The sequence below is a fragment of the Camelus ferus genome, chromosome 24 (genome assembly GCF_009834535.1).
Source record: "Camelus ferus isolate YT-003-E chromosome 24, BCGSAC_Cfer_1.0, whole genome shotgun sequence".
Lineage (NCBI taxonomy): Eukaryota > Metazoa > Chordata > Mammalia > Artiodactyla > Camelidae > Camelus > Camelus ferus.
This window is the reverse complement of record NC_045719.1, coordinates 16,189,750-16,209,299: the sequence shown is the minus strand read 5'-3', so window position 1 is coordinate 16,209,299 and position 19,550 is coordinate 16,189,750. Positions and strand designations below refer to the sequence as shown.

The 19,550-nt window shown below is 34.8% G+C and overlaps 1 protein-coding gene across 2 annotated transcripts in view; it reads left to right on the top strand.

Annotated features, from left to right (window-relative positions):
* The first annotated feature begins 12,876 nt into the window (after nucleotides 1-12,876).
* Nucleotides 12,877-19,550, top strand: part of LOC102522921 (nucleolar protein 4) — a 79,947-nt gene continuing 73,273 nt past the window's right edge. The window contains exons 1-2 of one of the 2 annotated variants that reach the window (XM_032467232.1): nucleotides 12,877-13,167; nucleotides 13,899-14,090. In XM_032467232.1, coding sequence (XP_032323123.1) covers nucleotides 12,916-13,167; nucleotides 13,899-14,090 — 444 coding nt within the window. In that variant the 5' untranslated portion in view covers nucleotides 12,877-12,915. The remainder of the gene's footprint in view (nucleotides 13,168-13,898; nucleotides 14,091-19,550) is intronic. The other variant, XM_032467233.1, reaches the window with a different exon arrangement.

Below are 19,550 nucleotides of genomic sequence, written 5' to 3'. Positions count from 1 at the left end.
AGTGCTCACACCGTCTTGCGTTTCCCCCTCAGGATTCTTTAATTTAATTTGGATACTGTCACCAGATCTCGAGAGTGTGCCGGGGACTTTGAGATCTTGATCTAATTATGATAGCACCTCTCTCCCTATTTTATCTTATCAAGACCAAGACAGACTGACATGTTCAACAAGAATTTTGCCAAAGTTTAATGGAAAAGAAAGAAATTATTATGGAAAAAGAGGACTAGTAGAAAACCCACATAGACTTCAGTCTTTTTTACTCCATGATAATTATAATGTAAATGTCTCGAGAGCACGAACAACATTTTGTTCATGTTTAAATTCTAAGTTCCTGACACTGTTGAGATCATGGTAGAATACATGATATGCTTTAAACAAATTCTGAATTAAACCAATCTATGGTAGTTACCAACGAGCAAGTTGTGTTTTGTAGGCACGTTTGCCTGGCTTCTTGCCCTTTCCGCAGTTGACCAGATCTTGAACAGGTTGGCTATAAGGGCCACATTTTATTTCTGAAATTGTGTTACTCATGGACAGTCAGAATAAATATTAAATACCTGGTCACGTCCCCAAACTATTTCTTATCTATCTAATCTTCATTTCTTGGCTGATTGATGTTCCAAGTTGATACGACAGCTGGATAATCTTTATCCTAGGAATGGCAAATAGCTTTTAGCTTTTCTTTCAGTTTCAAACACTTGGTAGTGGCTGCCTGGTCTGGAGATACATTTTGCCTATCCTCAGTAGGAGAATATGATCAGTTAGAAAGTGTATCCTGAACATAGCTTATGAGAAGATTGGCAGCTTTGCCAAACCTGAGATAACCTTTCTAGCTCAAAACTGTCAGCATCACCAGCCTCTGAAACATTTGGTCTCAGTTCACTCAAGTGTATGCCTCTCCCCACATCCTGCTCCAGATAATTATCAGTAATCATATACCTGTAGTAATAATTCCATGATAGCACTAGTCAATAACATACATTCAGAATTTCCATCAATAATTCTTACATATTATGTTGTTTTGTAATATGTTTCTCAGTGTATCATATTCAAATTAAGATGTAAAGCCTCTTGTGATTTTATGGATATACTAAACTTGGAAAAAATTTAACATTTTCTGAATATGTTTCTAAAAATTGACCAGGGAGTGTGTGCCGATTTAATTTCTCTGTATTTAAATATAATAAAAGTGATGGAGTTGCATTAGGTGTTCCCCTTCAACTCAAAATTTCACTTTATGGTTTCTGATGGAATGTTGGCCAACATGTCAAGAAAACTGTAATTGTCTCCTCCATGCTCTGCTATGTTACACTCAGGAACTAAGTCTACTGTGACGAAAACTGTAAATGAAGCACGTGGAAGGAGAGGAAAGGGTGAGGAGGAAGATAAATCCTTGTCAAGGGCCAACTACATGCTAGACGTAGGACTATGGATTCTAGCCAACTCTGGAAATTTCCCCTCTCAGATCCTCTACAGCACATCTCCCATTCATTCATTCATTCAATTGCCAAAGCAAGCAAACATTTCTTCAACACTTATCATATGGAGATATAAGTTTGATATATTTGAAAAGTGATGTGCAAAGTTAGGACATCCATATGCTTGTCTCTTTGGTTTTTACATAGCATTTTTCTCTTTTCCAATTCAGTTTATATAGGATTTTACAATATGAAACTAGTTTTCCCATACAAATTTTGAAATAGATGGCATAAATATATTTTTTAAAAAGCGTGGAATTCTTCTTTCCCTGCCTAACTCTGTTATTCCTGTCTGTTATCCACATTTTATGTTTCTTTTGTTACTCCTGACCTCAAAAGATACAGTAATGCTGAGAAGAGTTTATAGGGGAAAAATGCTTTCATGTAGACTGGGAAGGGACAGCCAACCTGTGCTATTATGTATGTTGTAAGGATGACCAGCTAACCTAGCCCATCGACTCTTTCTTTTTTAATAGTTTTATTAGTAGTAGTTTATATAGCATAAAAGTCACCAATTTAATGTGTACAATTCAAGGTTTTTTTTAAATTTTTGAGATATAATTGACAAATAACATTATATTAGTTTTAGATGTACAACATAATAATTTGATATTTTGTACATATTGCAAAATGATCATCACAATAGTTCTAGTTAACGTCCATCACAACACATGGTTGCACATTTTTGTGTGTGATGAGAACTTAAGAGCTACTCCCTTAACTTTCAAATATGCAAGACGGTTATTATTAACAATAGTCACCATGCTGTATATTACATCCAAGGATGTATTTATTTTATAACTGGAATCTTGCATCTTTTGACCACCTTCATCCATTTCACCTACCTCCTACCCTCCGCCTCTGGAAATCACCAACCTAATTCTCTATATATCATGTTTGATTTTTTTTTATTAGTATTCCAATGCAAGTGATACCATGTGGTATTTTTCTTGCCTATTTGTCTGTGTGGCTTATTTCATTTAGCATAATGCCCTCAAGGTCCATTCATATTGTCCCAAATGGCGATATTTCCTTCTTTTTTATGGCTGAATAATCATCCATTTAAAATGTATACCACATTTAAAAAATTTATTCACCCATTGATGGACACCAAGGTTGCTTCCATATCTTGGCCGTTGTAAATAATACTGCAGTGAGCATGAGGGCACATATATCTTCTTGAGTTAGTGTTTTAGTTTCCTTCAGATAAATACCCAGAAGTGGAATTGTTGGATCATCTGGTAGTTCTATTTTTAGTTTTTTGAGGACCCTACAACATGTTTTCCGTAATGGTTGCACACCAATTCACATTCCCACCACTAGTGTACCAGCGTTCTCTTTTCTCCACTTTGTCACCAGCATTTATCACTTGTCTTTTTGATCATAGCCATTTTAATGGGTATGAGGTTCATTGTGGTTTGTGCATTTCCCTGATAATTAGTGATGTTAAGCAGCTATAATGCACCTGGTGGCTACCTGTATTTCTTCTTTGGAAAAATGTTCAGATCCCATTGGTTAATCGGATTTATTTGTTTTTTTGTTTTTTGCCGTTGTGTGAGTTCTTTATATGTTTGGCATATTAACCCCATATCAGATATATGATTTGCAAAGTTAGGAGAAGAAAGTAAGTAACAGATCAGAGCATAAATAAATGAAATAGAGACCATGAAAAGAATAGAAAAGATCAATGGAACTGAGCTGGGTTTTTAAAAGGATAAACAAAATTGACAAAACTTTAGCTAGTCTAAGAATAACAGAGAGAAGAGCCAAATAAAATCAGAAATGAAAGAGGAGACATTACAACTTATAACACAGAAATACAAAGGATCATGAGAGACTCTGTGAATGATTATATGTCAGCAAATTAGACAACAGAAGAAATGGATAAATTCTTAGAAACATACCACCTATTTACCACCTACCAAGACTGAAACATAAAGCAAAAGAAAACCTGAACAGACTAATAACGAATAAGGAGATTGAACCACTAATCAAAAATCTCCCAAAACAGAAAATCTCAAGACCAGATGGTTTTCCCCAGTGAATTCTACCAAACATGTAAAGAAAAATGAACATAAATCCTTCTCAAATTCTTCCCAAAAATTGAGAGGAGGGAACACTCCTATCTCATTTCATGAGACTAGTGTTTCTCTGATATCAAAACCAAATAAGGATACTACCAAAAAAAAAAAAAAAAAAAAAAACCAGTATAGGCCAATATTCCTAATGAAAATGATGGAAAAACTCTCCACAAAATATTAGATCTGTTCACAGCAGCAGACTTGGCTGTTTTCCAAATCCAAATATATACATGTATATATATTTGTCAATTATATATGTAATTGTCAGATCTTACAGAAACACGGGACTGTTTTCCTTTGATATTTACTTCTGAAGGGAGGTGTGTGGGAAGTGGCTGACTGCAGAGCAACAACATGTAATGCCCACGAACATCCAGATGATAAATGCAAAATCTGAAAAGTGAGACTCGGGACTCGAACAGACGCTATAACATGTTTGCTCTTAGGTCTCTGGGACAAAATTAAAAACAAAATCAACACCACATTCCCTTTTGGATGTAAAATAAGTAGAATGAGATGGCAAGAAGCCCATGGAAAATAATACATGAGAGTGTTATTTATCAGTTGTTCACATTTCAGGTTTATTCATCCTCAGACAACACACCAGACACAACCTTATAAAGAATTCAAATGAAATTTGTCCTCAGTGCTAAGATTTCTGACAGAATCATATCTTATTTAGAGCTTCTGGCCTAGACAGAGACTCACATTTCTCTCAAAGTCAAGGTCATTGATAAGCTGTCCAATATGCAGCTACCAGCCACACGTGGTTTTTGTTATCATCACTGTTACTGACAATGACATCACTGTCATTTACTAGCAGACATTTTAAAAATAAGACAAATGAAACAAGATTAAATATTTAATATGCAAGTTAAAAGGATTCTAATAATAGATACCAGACTTGGCAATTCTGTCAAACATGGATTTTTTGTTAATTGTCTGAAGGCTAGGATGGTGAAATTATTACCAAATATTGTGAAAATATTTATAAAATTCCATTCCCTTGTAAATAAAAACTGTCATAGTGCCTCACAACCACTACAGTGTTACAATTGTTAGTGATGGAATTCATGATTGGGAGTTCAGTTCACTTCCAAGGCTCACTTTCAACTGAATTTTAACTCGAAGAAGAAAAACATGTTCTTATAAAAACATATGAGATAATATTGCAGTCAAATTAGGGTTCAGGGGAAGATACATGTATAGTATACATAATATTTTTCATCTTTTTAAAAGTACTTGAACAAAATCTAATTGTTACTTAACGCGGATGTTCTGAGATCTGATACCTCCATTTACCTTTTATTATTTTAATTGTGGTGCTAAACTGAGATACTGGAAGAAGAATTTTTGCTGTTTGAGTATTTCCCCTTCAGTGTGATAAGTTAATAACTTAAAAGTTGTATTTGAAAATTTGAAAGAAGGGTTAAATCAGCGATTCACATTTTTACTTACTGGGTCAAGAGATTTCTCGACTGTTTTACTATCATCATATTCTCACTTCGCAGTGAAAGATAAAGTCACTATCCCTGACATCTATCTGTAGAAGCTTTAAGAACATACACTTCATTGCATCCTTCCTCTTAAAAGTGGTCTAATCGTGGAAGCTTGGGGTTGAAAATAACCTGAAATGTCATTCCTAGAACAGATTTCTTTCATCATTTGTATAATGAAAATAAAAGCCCTGACAAATGGGCTAAAATATATATCAGATTCTCTCAGGAGCAATTGTTTGACATAGAAGTATGTAGTAACTTCAAATGAAATGGATTGCTTTTGACTTACGGCTTCTGTTTCTAAATGGAATCTGCAGGAAGTTGGAGCATTTTGTTTCACAGTAACCTGTTGGCACACTAGGCGTGTGTCCAGGAGACAGTTATGCCAATCAGTTGTTCTGGCCCCATTTTAGAATGGTGGCTTATCCTCTCCTTCCCACCCCTGTGCCATCAGATTTTGTGTAGTCTGACCAATATTTCTCTTCTTTTCTGCTTGAAAATGTGTGTTGTGTTAACGTCTAGGATAATCTGTTGTCTGTTTAGTGTTGAATCTCTCAGTATGATTTCATTACCTCTATTGTCAAAAAAAATGCTTCTTATAGATGACTTCCTACCATTAATAAATCAAATTGTATTCAGCAGAATGAAGTTTTATGTTTAGAACAACAAGAAGGATAACTTTGGTTTCTACTTCTGCCTCACCATCTAAAAGTGGTACTCATAATTAAAACATATGATCAATATCTAAAATAAAAGTACTAGCAATAACAAGAGTGAAAGAAAACAACTAATATAAAAAGGAAGTTAGGAAAACAGAATGTGTTTTTGGATAAGGAAAGGTGTGAGGGACTTTTTTTTGGTTGGTTTTCGATTTTGGGGTTTTATTTTGTTTGGGGATTTTTTCTTTTTGTTGTTGTTGATGTTTTAGTAAGGGAGAAAGAGTAATTTTTTCCTAAATAAATGATTGTTCCAGAATAAGAAAGCAAAAAAAAAAAAAAAAAAAAAGCTAAATAAAAGCTGCATGGATATAGAAAGTTGCAAAAGATTTGTGGAAAGGAAATTTTATGTGTGAGGTCAAAGCTGGCTAATATTGAATAAATTGGAAGGATTTTTAAAAATGAGCTCAGAAATACACTGATACAAGAGTAGAATTTAATTTTTCTCTCTATTACAAAGCACAAAAATTCTAAGATTATTGGTCTGCTTTTACTAACAGATTATGAAAGGTTTTTCTTTATCTTTCATGTAATCTGCCTAGGATTCTATGTCTTTTGAAAGTAGCTCCTCTGTAGTTAGTACTGATTGGTGATCATTTTGTAACATATGCAAACATAGAATACGTAGCTATTGAACACTTGAAATATGACTAGTCTGGGAGGTGTTGTAAGTGTAAAACAGGTGCCAGATTTCAAAGATTAATTATAAAAAAAAGCAATGCACACTATCTCATTAATATAAAAAAAAAAAAACCTACAAATAGAAACCAACCTTGAAAATTCCCTGAGAAGATAAAATCATGTTAGTCATACAAGCAAAGTTCAGTTTAGGTTGTTTTGCATGATTAACTTGACCTGGGTCATTTCTTGCTTATGTCTCTGAACATCACAAGCAAAACAAACTGTTCCCCATAGCTGAAATGAGGTAACCATTAACCAATTCATTATTATTTTTTAAAAATTCTAATATTATAGCCAATAACTGTGAAGAATGAACAGTCACTGCCTTCTCACTATATAAGCTGCTTTATAACAATGTAGCCCTGAGCCTCATGCATTCCATGTTGTGGTCTGAGAGTTCCCAGTTCAGAAACAGCCTTTCTGGTGTGTGTACAATAAACTTTTTACTATTAGTAATCTTTATTTTCTGGTGAAAACTAGGTAGTAGGCAATGGTGAACTGACTATTATATATTAGCATTACATGGTAGGTTAACAAATGGGCTAATACGTAAAAATATGAAAATTTAGTTTGTAGAGAAATGTTTTTATATTATAATTTTTAATATGACAAAGACATTTTATTAATAGACCCCATTATCTTTTGTCTCTCTGTAAAAATTTAAAAGCCAAAAGCAGATAAACTTATGCTTAGCATTTCATGTTTCAATGTATTTATTACCTTAATGATTTAGATAGTTCATGAAGATCTATTATCTAGTTTAACAGTATAATCTTTGATCTTAGTTACACTTATTTTTAAAAATTTTTAATAATTCTGCTTGGATTACACATTAAGCAGTTAGCCATCATAAGTTATTTCATGCTGACAAATTTCATAACCCATGAACCAAGAAGCAGGTCCTCACCAAACATCAAGTCTTATGATAACTTGGTCTTGGACTTCCCATCCTCCAGAACTGTGAGAAATGAATGTTTTTGTTTAAGTCACCCTAGTCTATGGTATCTTTGTTTACAGCATCTCCAGTGGATGAAGACCAGTAGCATCTATGTCATCTGGGCACTTGTTAGAAATCAAAATTCTTGGGTCCCACTGCAGACCTTCTGAAGGGGGTCCAACACAGTGTATTTTAATAGATCCTTTGGGTTATTCTGATGTAGGCCAAAATGAGAGAACCACCATGCAAGCCAAACTGTATCTTGAAGAACCACCTTAAAAAAATGTTTCATATCATTTTGAAGTGCCAAAAAGTAGCTATCGTTTTAAAATTACTCAGTGAGAGAGATTTGCTTTCAGAGATTATGAAATGAAGTGGTTTTCAAGTAACTGCAATTCCGAGAGAATCTTCAAAGTAATTTTTAATTTGATCTCTTCTTGGACAAACACTTGGCAAATGTCCAGATGAAATGTCAAATGTGACTTCTTTAACCAAAATGTTTAAGAAGAATTAATCTCAATCTTGGGAAGGCATGTATACAATGGTAAACTAGTAAGTAAAAAAAAACAAATAGCAATCTGTGGTTATACAAATGCATAATTGCAAAGTCACATGCACCTGTAACAATACAGAGGTATCTTGTGCACCCATCACACAGTGGAATATGGCATTTCAGTTGCCGTGTAGAAAGATGTTTTGGGCCTTTTGAATAAAACAAGTGAGAAGATACAGACTCTCAATTTGAAATATATGAAAGCTATATCATTATGTTCTCTTTTATTTATTTAATAAATAGAAAACTCAGACAAAATATTAATGGAATATGAAAAAAATAAAAAATGAGAAGTGAATTCAGTAGACATTTTTATACTGAGAAGGAAATGACTTATAATAAAAATTTTCAGGTCTTACTAAGGGCAGTTATTTCTTTGGAAGGAAGAAAAACACAGTTAATGAAGAGAAATGAATTATATTAACACATTGGGAAAAGATTTAAATTTCATATTGGATTTGACAGAAAATACTAATATCAATGAAGAAGACATAAAACTCATAAATGTCACTTTAATGAAGACGTCAGTCACTTCCCAGGAAAACTTAAGATGCCTAAATATGAAAGGAACTTGATTGAGAGTTTTCCCAACTGAAAGCAATGTAACAATTTGCATGATATTAGCAATATTTAATTTGGAGAGCATAGGAACGTTTCTAAACTGCCAACAATAAAAGACACATTTCCATCAGATATGCTAAAGACTGAATTATTTTTCTAGTCTCTCTATAAAATATGATAATACAAAGTCATTGTCATATGAAGAAGCATTTGCAGAGCATGCAGCCAAGAAATGTGGCAAGAAACAGTCTTAAAGAGTTGCAGCAGGGAGTTATTATTTTTAAAAATATTATTTTTCTGCATTTTGTGTGGTTTGTAGCATTTGCTTTTTTGAATCTTATAATTTATTGTGATTTTTTTCATTTTAAGTAAATCTTCACTTTTCTAAGTTTTCAAATACACTCTCTCTCTGCAGATTTTATAACTTTCAGACCTCAAAAAATTTGGACCTATTCAATCCTATGAGCCTAAAACAATGCTCTAAGTATTAAGTAATGCTTCTTTAAATGTTCTTGAATAAATGATTGTCCTATAAAAATTCAAAGTGGAGGAGATAAATTAATTATAAAATATATACATTTTAAAATTCATTTTGAAAGTTTAAAATGTATTTAAAAATAGAGAATATAATACATGGAGTTATACCCATCACCCAAGTTCAATAACAATTCCCCAGACTTTCCATGTTTTTTACTTTTTCATTTTTTTCTTTTTTTTCCTGCAATATTTGAAAGCAAATTCTAGGTATCCACATCATTTCATCCCTTCATACCTCAATATGTGCCTCCAACAAACGTGGACATTTTCTTACATAAATATTTACTTAACCAAATGTTAGGTCGTCACATCTAACAAAATTAATAAGAATTCAGTGTTATCAGTTTATACTCTCATCCGTAAGTCAGATATTCCCAATTTTCTCAAAATTAGCTTTTTGCATTGGTTTTTATTTGAATCATGATACAAGCAAGGCAAACACATTTCATTTTAATAAATCTTTTTAAATCTCTTCTAATATGTCACATTTTTTTCCTCTGTCACTAACATACTGCCTGAAACAAAGTCAATTGTCCTGTACAATGTCTCATGTTTTAGATTCGTCTGTCTGCTTTCTCTGATGTCTTTTAAGTTGTTATTTTATCTGCCTTATTTCCTATAAATGGAAATTAGCTTCAGACTAGTGGTTCTCAAACTTGCGCTGCATCAGAATCCCCTGGAAGGTATGTTAAAACACAGATTATGGGTCCCCGAAGTGTCTTGATTCAGGTGGTCTGGAATGGGGACCGATAATGTACATTTCTAAGTTCCCAAGAGATGCAGTTACTGCCGATCTGACTAGAACACTTTGAGAACCACAATTTCTAGACTAAAGTTTGATTAGATTCAAGTTCTTTTTTTTGTTTTTTCATGAGCTTGCTTCTTAATTTATGCTGTATGCTTCATTTTGCAGTCACATCAGAAAGCACACAGTATCTGGTCATCACACTTTTAATGATGTTAAGATTTCCCGGTAGATTCAGTAATCAATAACTGATATTTTAAAAAAACAACTGAATTTAGTCAAGTTGCAAGATACACAATCAACAGACAGAAATCTATTGCATTTATACACATCAATGATGAACTATCAGAAAGAGGAATTAAGAAAACAATCCATTTACAATTGTATCAAAAAGAATAAGATAATTATGAATAAATTTAACCAAGGAGGTGAAATACTTGTGCACTAAAAACTAGGAGACATTGATGAAAGAAGTTGAAGACACAAATGAATGGAAAGATATGTGCTCATGGACTAGAAGAGTTAATACTGTTAATGTGTCCATATTACCCTAAGCGATGTACGGATTCAATGCAATCCCTATCAAAATTCCAATGGAATTTTTCACGGAAATAAGAAAAACAATTCTAAAAATTTTATGGAACCACAAAACCAAAGCAATCTTGAGAAAGAAGAGCAACGCTGGAGGCATCATACGTCCCTCTTTCTGACTATCTTACAAGGCTATCGTAATCAAAACAATATGGTATTTGCGTAAAAATACACATAGATCAATGGAACAGATTAGAGAGCCCAGAAATAAACCCATTTTAATAGGTGTATAATGGTGTCCCACTTTTGTTTTAATTTGCAATTCCCCAGTGACATGTGCTGGGGAGCGTCTTTTCATATGCCTGTCTGCTGTCTGTGTATCTGTGTATCTTCTTAGGTGAGGTGTCTCTTAAGGTCTCTGGCCCGTATTTTAATCAGGTTGGTTGTCTTCTTACTGTTGAGTATTCTTTGTATATTTTGGGTAACTGTCCTTTAACAGATGTGTCTTTTGCAGATATTTTCTTTCAGTCTGTGGCTTATCTTCTTCCATTTATTAAGACCAAATACCTTGTAGAAAAGGGAAAACTGCAGTCTTAAGTGCCTACTCTGTAGAGAACCCTCCTTGGATGCTGTGAGGGGGAAGGCAGAAGGCTATGGTTTGATTCGTATCTCTGTCTAGCTTGAAGGCAAGTGCATGTTAACATGAAAAGAGAAGTAGACGGCAATGGTGGTGTTTAATGCTGTGTCAAATGCCAGTGCGTATTAAGAGTTTGCAGCAGAGGGAAAGACTGAAGTAGACTGAGGTGGAGGTGGGAATCTTTGGGGAAATTGAACTTAATTGGTTTGGCCTTAAAAGCTAGTTAGATCTTCAACAGTGAGACAGGCTAGAAGTGACACTCCATCTGAGAAACAGAATTCAGAGTTATAAAAATTTTGGTTTATATTGTAGAAGAAAAAAAAAAAACATTGCTCATGCTCTAGATTTAGATCCTGAATATTCTCAGTTCTATGATGGATTTTTTCTTTACCTTGAGTAACCATATTAGTAATACTCCATATTTCCAGGTGGTGGTGTTTGTAGCAGACAGCTGGCTTGCGTGTCTCACGTCATGTCTAGAAAGAATAAACTAGCCCAGCATATTTGCATTCAGATAAGTGTATCATAACATTTTTAAAACATTACACATTGCCATTTAAAAAGTATATATGGTATATTTTTCAAGCCTGTGGAATATCTGCCTTGTATTTTATTAGGTAATCCCATCTTGTTGGTGATTTGAACTGTAAATTGTAACTCCATCTTTAATGTCAGTGATCTACTCTAGTTTTGTTAGCTCTATTCTGCTTATTACAGGAGTATTATATTAGTACAGTCCTTAAAGCAGGCAACGCATGTGTTATCATTGCACAGAGGCGTTTTCGAACACTGCTGATGTAAAATTTCCCATTTAAAGGTCTCTCCAAAGCATTTGATTTTGTTGAAAGATTTGAGGATAGCTGCTGTTGTTTACAGAAAAATTACTGTTTAGCTGGGGCCGCCTATGTCTCTGAGTCAACATGTATGAAATTTGGGTCATTAATTTGACCCTGTTAATGACGGATTTCTGTACCACTCCAGGCTCAGCTGCAAATGACCAAACCTCAGATTTAAGCAGAAGTATAAAGGGGAAGGGGGACGGAGAGGATGTAGTATCCCACACAGCTGAAGGGTCCACAGGTTCATTTCAGGCACAGTTGAATCTAGGCGCTCCAATGATGTTATCAGGACTGTTTTTTATTCTGCTTAGCTCTGCTGGATTCAACCTGATTTTGGTTACAGGCAAGCTTTCTTCTCGTAGAGGTGAAGTTGAGGGTAGAAATCCTACGGTTCCCACAGGATTGGTGCTTTCACCTGGTGAAGCAGAAGCAGGGGCTCATTCTGAATGAAACAGGTGCTGGGCTAACAAAGAAGTAAGAAACACCAGCAGCAGGACCCATTGATCTTGGACACAGTTACCAAAGTTTGTGAAAATTGTCTCAGTTGGCATTTGTCACCTTTTACACATCACGAAGCACCAAGCTTGACCAATGATTAAGAGGAAACCAGTTCTTTTTTCCTAAACTAAAATCAGATACTATTTTAAGACTCATAGACAAATTATAAACTGATTTTAAGGCATGTTGTCTTATAAATAGCACTCCTAATATGAATATTTTGTATAGTCCTTATTGGGCAAATCATCTATCCCTCAGTTTCCTTGTCTGTTTCAAGAATACTAATGTAGTTTGACTAAGTTCTGAGCTCATTTCTATTTCAAAGAATATGGGATTCAGTGATTCTTTCGCAAAACTGATTACAGGTTGGGTTTTGTTTTTTTTTTTTTTGGAATATGTATATTGAATGGAAACAGTAATTGCTCTCGAAAAGCTGAATTCAATGAATCTACAGTGATGGAAATGTTCTAGGTGGCTATTGAGCACTTGAAATGTGACTGTGTGACTGAGGAAATGAATTTTTAATTTGATTTAATTTTAATTAATTTTCATTTACAGTAAAAGGGCCACAACTCTGGCATTATCAACTCATCGAAACCAGATTTTTTGAGAAACAAGTAGAATGAAAAACAAAGTGAAGTGGCTCAGCTTGTGCAAAGAATTTCAAAGCAGCAATCTCCCCCTTTCTTTTCAGTCCCCTGCACATAGCTATTCAAGCTACGACTCCGGCAAAAATGAGAGTGTAGACCGGATGGCCGAGGACCTGTCTCTGAACAGGGGGGATGAGGATGAAGACGACCACGACGACCACGAGGACCCTGAGAAAGTTAACGAGACCGACGGCGTTGAGGCTGAGCGGCTGAAAGCTTTTAATGTGAGTCCTGCCACCCTCCCCGTGTGGCTGAATTTTTACCACTCCACTTCCATGTTGTCGCTTGTTGGTAAACGTGGATATTTTAGAGGCACGTTTGTTTAATTTGCAGAAGGATTTAAAAAGTACATGAAACACTCTTTGCCAACCAGACACCAGAATTGCTGTGTTTTGTTTAGAATTTTAAAGCCAAATGTGAGCTGAGAACTGGAGTTGTGTTGTGTGAGTATGCATGTTTACCCAGCGGATGAAGGGAGCCTCAGTTTATCCCTCCGAAGAGTCTGCCTGTCATCCGTTACCTCTTTCGCTATCCCGGATTACCTAATTATGCATGACAAAAGAGTCAATTGTTTCCAGAGATTATAGACTGCGCAGTGTAGCCATGTAACAGTCATATTTATTACTAATAGAGGATTTTATGGGGTGCTTAATTGTCGCAGTCTACTGTTATTTCTCGATTTTTTTCTACGCGATAGTCTAGACTTTTCTGTCTGTCTGTCTGTCTGTCTGCCTCTTTCTCTCTCTCTCTCTTTTCTCTCTCTCAATTTTTTTAATCCAACCATTTAGAAAGCCTTTAAAGGGTGTTTGCTTAAAATTTCTGGCTTTCCATTGCAAAGTTCTCCAGTGCATAAACCAGAAAAGAGTATTTTCCTATCGGTAATCAAGACAGGAAGTTAGGAACAGCAGAGAGCAGCCCTCCAAACCCTTCTCCTCTGTCTCCCTCTTGCCAACAGATGTTTGTCAGGCTGTTTGTAGATGAAAACTTGGACCGAATGGTCCCAATCTCTAAGCAGCCCAAAGAAAAGATCCAGGCTATCATTGACTCATGCAGGCGACAATTCCCTGAGTATCAAGAGCGTGCCCGAAAACGCATACGTACTTACCTCAAGTCCTGCAGGCGGATGAAAAGAAGTGGTTTTGAGATGGTGAGTTCTGAATTAAAACACAGCCCTAGATTCCATCAAAACCCCACATGTAAACCATGACACGATTTTTTTTTCCATCTTAGTGTCTTTTTAATTTTGTCCATAACGTCAGGTCCAAGGGGGTTTCGTTTGCTTGTCTGTTTTTTTTTTCCCCCTCCTTTTCATCTCCCTGAAGTACTTATCCCCTTTGTTGATTGAATAAGGAACATCTCTTGAGACCAGAGCTCGCAGGCCCACACGGCGCCGTGTCGTAGGCAATGAGGGGGATGTGAGTGGACATCAGAGAGACCCAGCGTCTCATTCGTGTGTGTTTTCTTTCTGTCATGACTGACGCAGATCTAAGGTGTGTCGTGTCTTGAACTGAAACACCAGTGGTTGCTTTAGATGGCACATGAGAATGGATTTCTCTGGAACAAAAAGAAATGAGTGGATCCCTTTAAGTAATACTGTTTTCATACCAAAAGTTAAGCAAATAGCAGGTCACGAAAATAAAGATTGGGAATGAAATCCTTCTGTGAAAAATAAGGCTTTGGGGCACTTGGTGTATTTATGTGCTTGTGGATAATTAACATGAGCTTTTATAATCCTCTGGGCTTTATAGATGGATGATACTACACTGGTGTTAGATTAATTTTGGGTGGAAATGAGGTGTATCAATGGTTTTTGAACTTTCTTCTATCTCACCTTGATCGGATTGTTACACGTAGAAACAGTTTTTACAGAGAACTTTTTTCATTTCTTTCTATTTTTATTTATGTGAGTGGACATGTATTAGAAATGTTCTGAAACTGTTTTATCTCTACTTTTGAGAAGGCTCCGTAAAAGCCAAGGCTGTGAGTGTTTGTCATGAGTGCCTCTAATTTACTAGGTGTGATGAAGCAGGAGTTGGTGCAGATAAATAAAGGAGAGGCTTCAGAGTGTGTCGTATATGAGAAATAACTTCAGATATAAATAAAATGAATGACAAGTAATAAATCCTCTAGTGTCAATTTTTCTATGAAAGATAAATGACTGTTTCTTATAGAGAGGGTCTGCCCCGATGGTTAGTAGCACAAGGCTCGGTCCCCAGGGATCTTGGTCCCAAGTTATGGTTTCACCACTTTGTAGCTGTGTGACCCGGGCAGGTTACTTCAACTTCTTGTGCTCAGGTCCCTCCCCCAGAAGTGAGAACAGCTCCTAATTTATAGAGGAGAGAATTATACAAGGTGTCGCACATAAAGCTCAACAAGCCATTTCTGACACACGGTAACCACTCAGTAAGTCTTAACTCTGAAAATGTAATCCACCAAGTATTACTTAATCCATCATCTGAAAAATAGCTATCCAGAATGAGTGTTTTATAGAATCACAGAACACCGCATTTAAGTCCTCATTTCTCAGAGTAATTGTATTAAAGCTGGAGTTGGTGGTGCCTAAGTCATTTAAAAATAAAATGGTATAACTGTGCCCGATCAAGTTAAATTATGACAGTCGAGGTCGTATATGGCATAAGAGAGAAGGACAGATGGCTTGAATAACGTATAGCTCTTTCCCTCATTACTGAATTATTTTAAAATTATTATCACTTACTCAATAGGAGAAAAATGACAGATAAAAAGGATATCTAACCAGGAATAAAAGCCTAGAATCCGGGCTTTGACATCTGGTTCATCATCAAATTGGCATTTGATGTAAAATTCCATCTGAGACTAAATATGTCTCATTTAGTGCACAATGCACAGTATATATTTTTGCCTTTCAGTAACAATAAGGATAATAATGCTATATATCAAGGTTTTTATTCTACCAGCATCTGGCACTACTATTTCTTTTTAATCTTTTTATGTTATTTAGAGATTCTTTTCCTACAGTAAAATTTATCTTATTTTCCATGGTATAATTTTTTGTACTAATCATTCTTTAAGGGAAAAAAAAGTCATTGTCATATAGAATTCTTAATTTCTCTAAGGTCTATTTGAGATAATCGCCGTTTTTTTAATTAGTTGCATTTATTTACCAAATATGGACATCTATTTGTTGTAAACCTTGTGCTATTTATAGAGAAAGACAAAAAGTTAACGTAATACAAAATCAAGTAGGTTCATGCACTAATCTTGAAGGAAACAATGCTGGAAAGAAATGCTACTGTATTTAATTTTTAATAATTTTCACTTGTTCATCTTCTTACTCATTTACATCTTACAAAGTAATGAGAACTATGAGAGATGCCTGACTTGTTTATTAGGATAATTTAACATGTTCCCTGATCATCATGATTTGTTGAGGTTACAAGTTGTGGGAAGTGAAATGCTTAAGTAATAATACAAAGCCTAATATAAATAAACGTTAATGAACAGCATGGATGAATACTGATTTGTAGTTTAGCCCCCTTTTAAAAAATACATTATTCTGTAATGTACTACTGGAAATAAAAATTAAATTCACCACCTAGTTGACACGTGCAATTTTGATTGATTTATGTATCATTGTCATGGAGCGTGTCATCATTTTGAACACTCATCCTTTTTTAGAACAGATAGAAAAAGGCATGACTGGGGCAGATAGTAATTACAACTAAGTATTGTACATTCATATTTTTGCCCTCGTAATTTTAAATTTTAATGTTAGATAACATTGAAAATTCTTTTCTTGTGTTTGCTCTAAGTAGACATGAAGAAAATGTGTCATTTTTAATATATGATTATTTTTACATGCAAATTATTTTGCAATACTTAGTATGTCAACCAGGCAACCTAATGAAGTTTTTAATTTTGTACATTATTGCAAATTGTAGGATTATTTGATAGGGGACTCTGTATTGTAAAATGAAAATGGCATTCAGCAAGCTTAGCTCATCCAGTTACTTAGGGTCCCTAAGTCAACAGGCCCTGTAAGCAAGACAAAACACAAAATATTGAATTACATGTTTTCTGCTGACTTTGATTAAGAATTCAAAGAGATGTTCTCATAGAAGTGGTTTATCACAACTTATATTAGTGCTATACTTGAGAATCTTGGCATTCACTTTGACTAGTTTTCTCCTATTGTTAATATAAAATCTATTTATGTTTAATTATTCTGCAATATCCCTTAAGAATTTACAACACATATGCTTTGTATTGACTTCACTGAGTGCATACAAATATTAGAATATTAAGCATTCTTATTTCATTGGAATTATCAAGACCCACAGGTTAGATTCACCAATTCTCTGTTCCCAATCATCTCAAATCATAAAATCTTCAGTGTTGAACATAAAGGGTATGTTTTATGAAAAATAAATCAAATAAGTTTGATACAGAGTACTGTCTTAGTGTTCATTAGACTTGAAGAACCCTGTGAGTTAAGCAGCCATTCTATTAATCCTTAGACAAATACATCAAATTGCTATTGATCCCATTGTGCAGTGTTGACTCTCAAATTACTTCAGCTAATTTTCTGAAGAGTATTTGTTGATTGTTCCAGAAAAGAGAGATATTTCTCCAGGGTGTCCTGACATTAATTTCAAGAGCACCTGTAACAGGATCATAAAAGCAAAGCTTTATGAACAAGGTGGGGTTGGCTCATACCTGAGTGTTATCTGTATCATGTGATGTGATTTCTCTTTTTATTTTTCTGAATTTGCATTATTTAGAGACTCTTTTTACCATACTGCATACATTTAGATGTACTTTTATAAAACTCAAATGAAAATATTTAGGGGCGATAGTTTAAGAGACTTCCAGTCCATCTTTCCTCCTATATCTCGTATTTTGCCACTGTACCAAGTTATATCAAGTAGCTAAGATATTTGAATTTAATAAACTCAGCTTCTTGAAAAAAAAATTACCTATTTACTTGCTTTTTAATATTATGTAATTGACTGTTTGAAGAATTAAGTCTCAGGCTATTTTTTGTAAAAGTTTACCAGGGACGTTGTCCATTAGGCTACTAAATGATCTCATTTCAGAGCCCTGTTTTAGAATGTAATGAAAAAAATGTGTTTCTCTTGCACAAATAGAGCGCTTTTATCTTTTCTCATCATCAGGATGATTATAAATTAGTATGTTCACTTTTGTGCCTGTCAAGAAGTTCAGAGCCCAAATCTTCATAAGGTCCCAATTATCTTTTTGTTTAATTCGTTTAAGTGTACATATTTCCTTGGTGTCTCTGAGGTCTATTTTGGGAGGAAAAGAGATAAAAATTTAAAAATAAATGTGTCAATAATCTAATTATGGAAACATCCATACTTTCCTGCTATCTTCTTAATTTTTTTGTCATAGTGTTTCTTTTTAATTATACCCTATATTACCCTCCTCAGTAATTTTGATACCTGACCTTCTGATTTCACAATTCTTCCATTAGAAAATCAGTATTTAATATTTAGGAAATAGTTCATTTTTTGAAGGAATTTGATCACATCCTTTGCATCTTCTTGTCTAATGCAGATTAATGTAGAGAGATCAGAATTCATTTTCAGTTCGCAGCTTTCCTCATATCGTAGGCGTTGCAAAAGCTACAGTGACACTTGCTGTTCATTCTTTAGCAAACAGAGCTATTATTTAAAAAAAAGAATTCAAGTGCTTCTTTAAACTAAAAATTTGATTGAAACTGTACCTACCCTTTCATACAAGATCTTGATTAAAAACTTTATACCTGTGCATCCACTATTTTTCACACTGTTCTTCATGCATCATGGGGACAGATGTGCAGGTTTCTCTCTTTGTGACCAGTTAAATTAATTGATGCTAATCAGCAAACACATTTTTGTTTGAATTTCTCACTTGCTGTTTATAAAAACTTTTTGCCCTCTCTTTGGTAGATGCCATCTACCATCCCCCAACCTACTTTCATACCACCCTCTAAGTTCTTTATTCATAGTATTTCTTTTCAATTACATCCTAAAATACCCTCCTTAGTAATTATGATATCTACTCTTTTTTTTTTTTTAAACAGAGGTACTGGGGATTGAACCCAGGACCTCGAGCATGCCAAGCACACACTCTGCCACTGAGCTCCACCCCACCTTCAATATCTAATCTGAACTCACAGTTCTTTCTCTTTCTCAGTTTCAGTGATCTACATCTCGATTTTACTTCAGTCATTATTAGCGTGGATCTACTTTAGTCTTTACTATCACTCAGAGAGCCTGCACAAGCAATATTACAAATTTTTCACCAGTCATCTAATGTATTTCAAGTACTCCCTGCGGTCTTTACAGCGGAAGTGTCCTGGTCTTATCAGCGCTGGGTAGGCTGCTGCCCCTGCTCCCCTGTCATCTGTCCTCCTTCAGAACGTTGCTCCATTGACCATCTCAACAGTCACATTTTCAGTTTTCTCTTTCCACTGAGTTTTCCCTTTTCGTCTCTTCTGCCTTAAAAAAAAAAAAAAAAGTCCCCTGATTCCAAAAAAATATATAATCTTTTAACTTCTCCCCTACAGTCTTTCTTTGAAGACTCAGTGAGTCCATCTTTCTTTGCCAGGTTTCCTGAAAGGTTATTT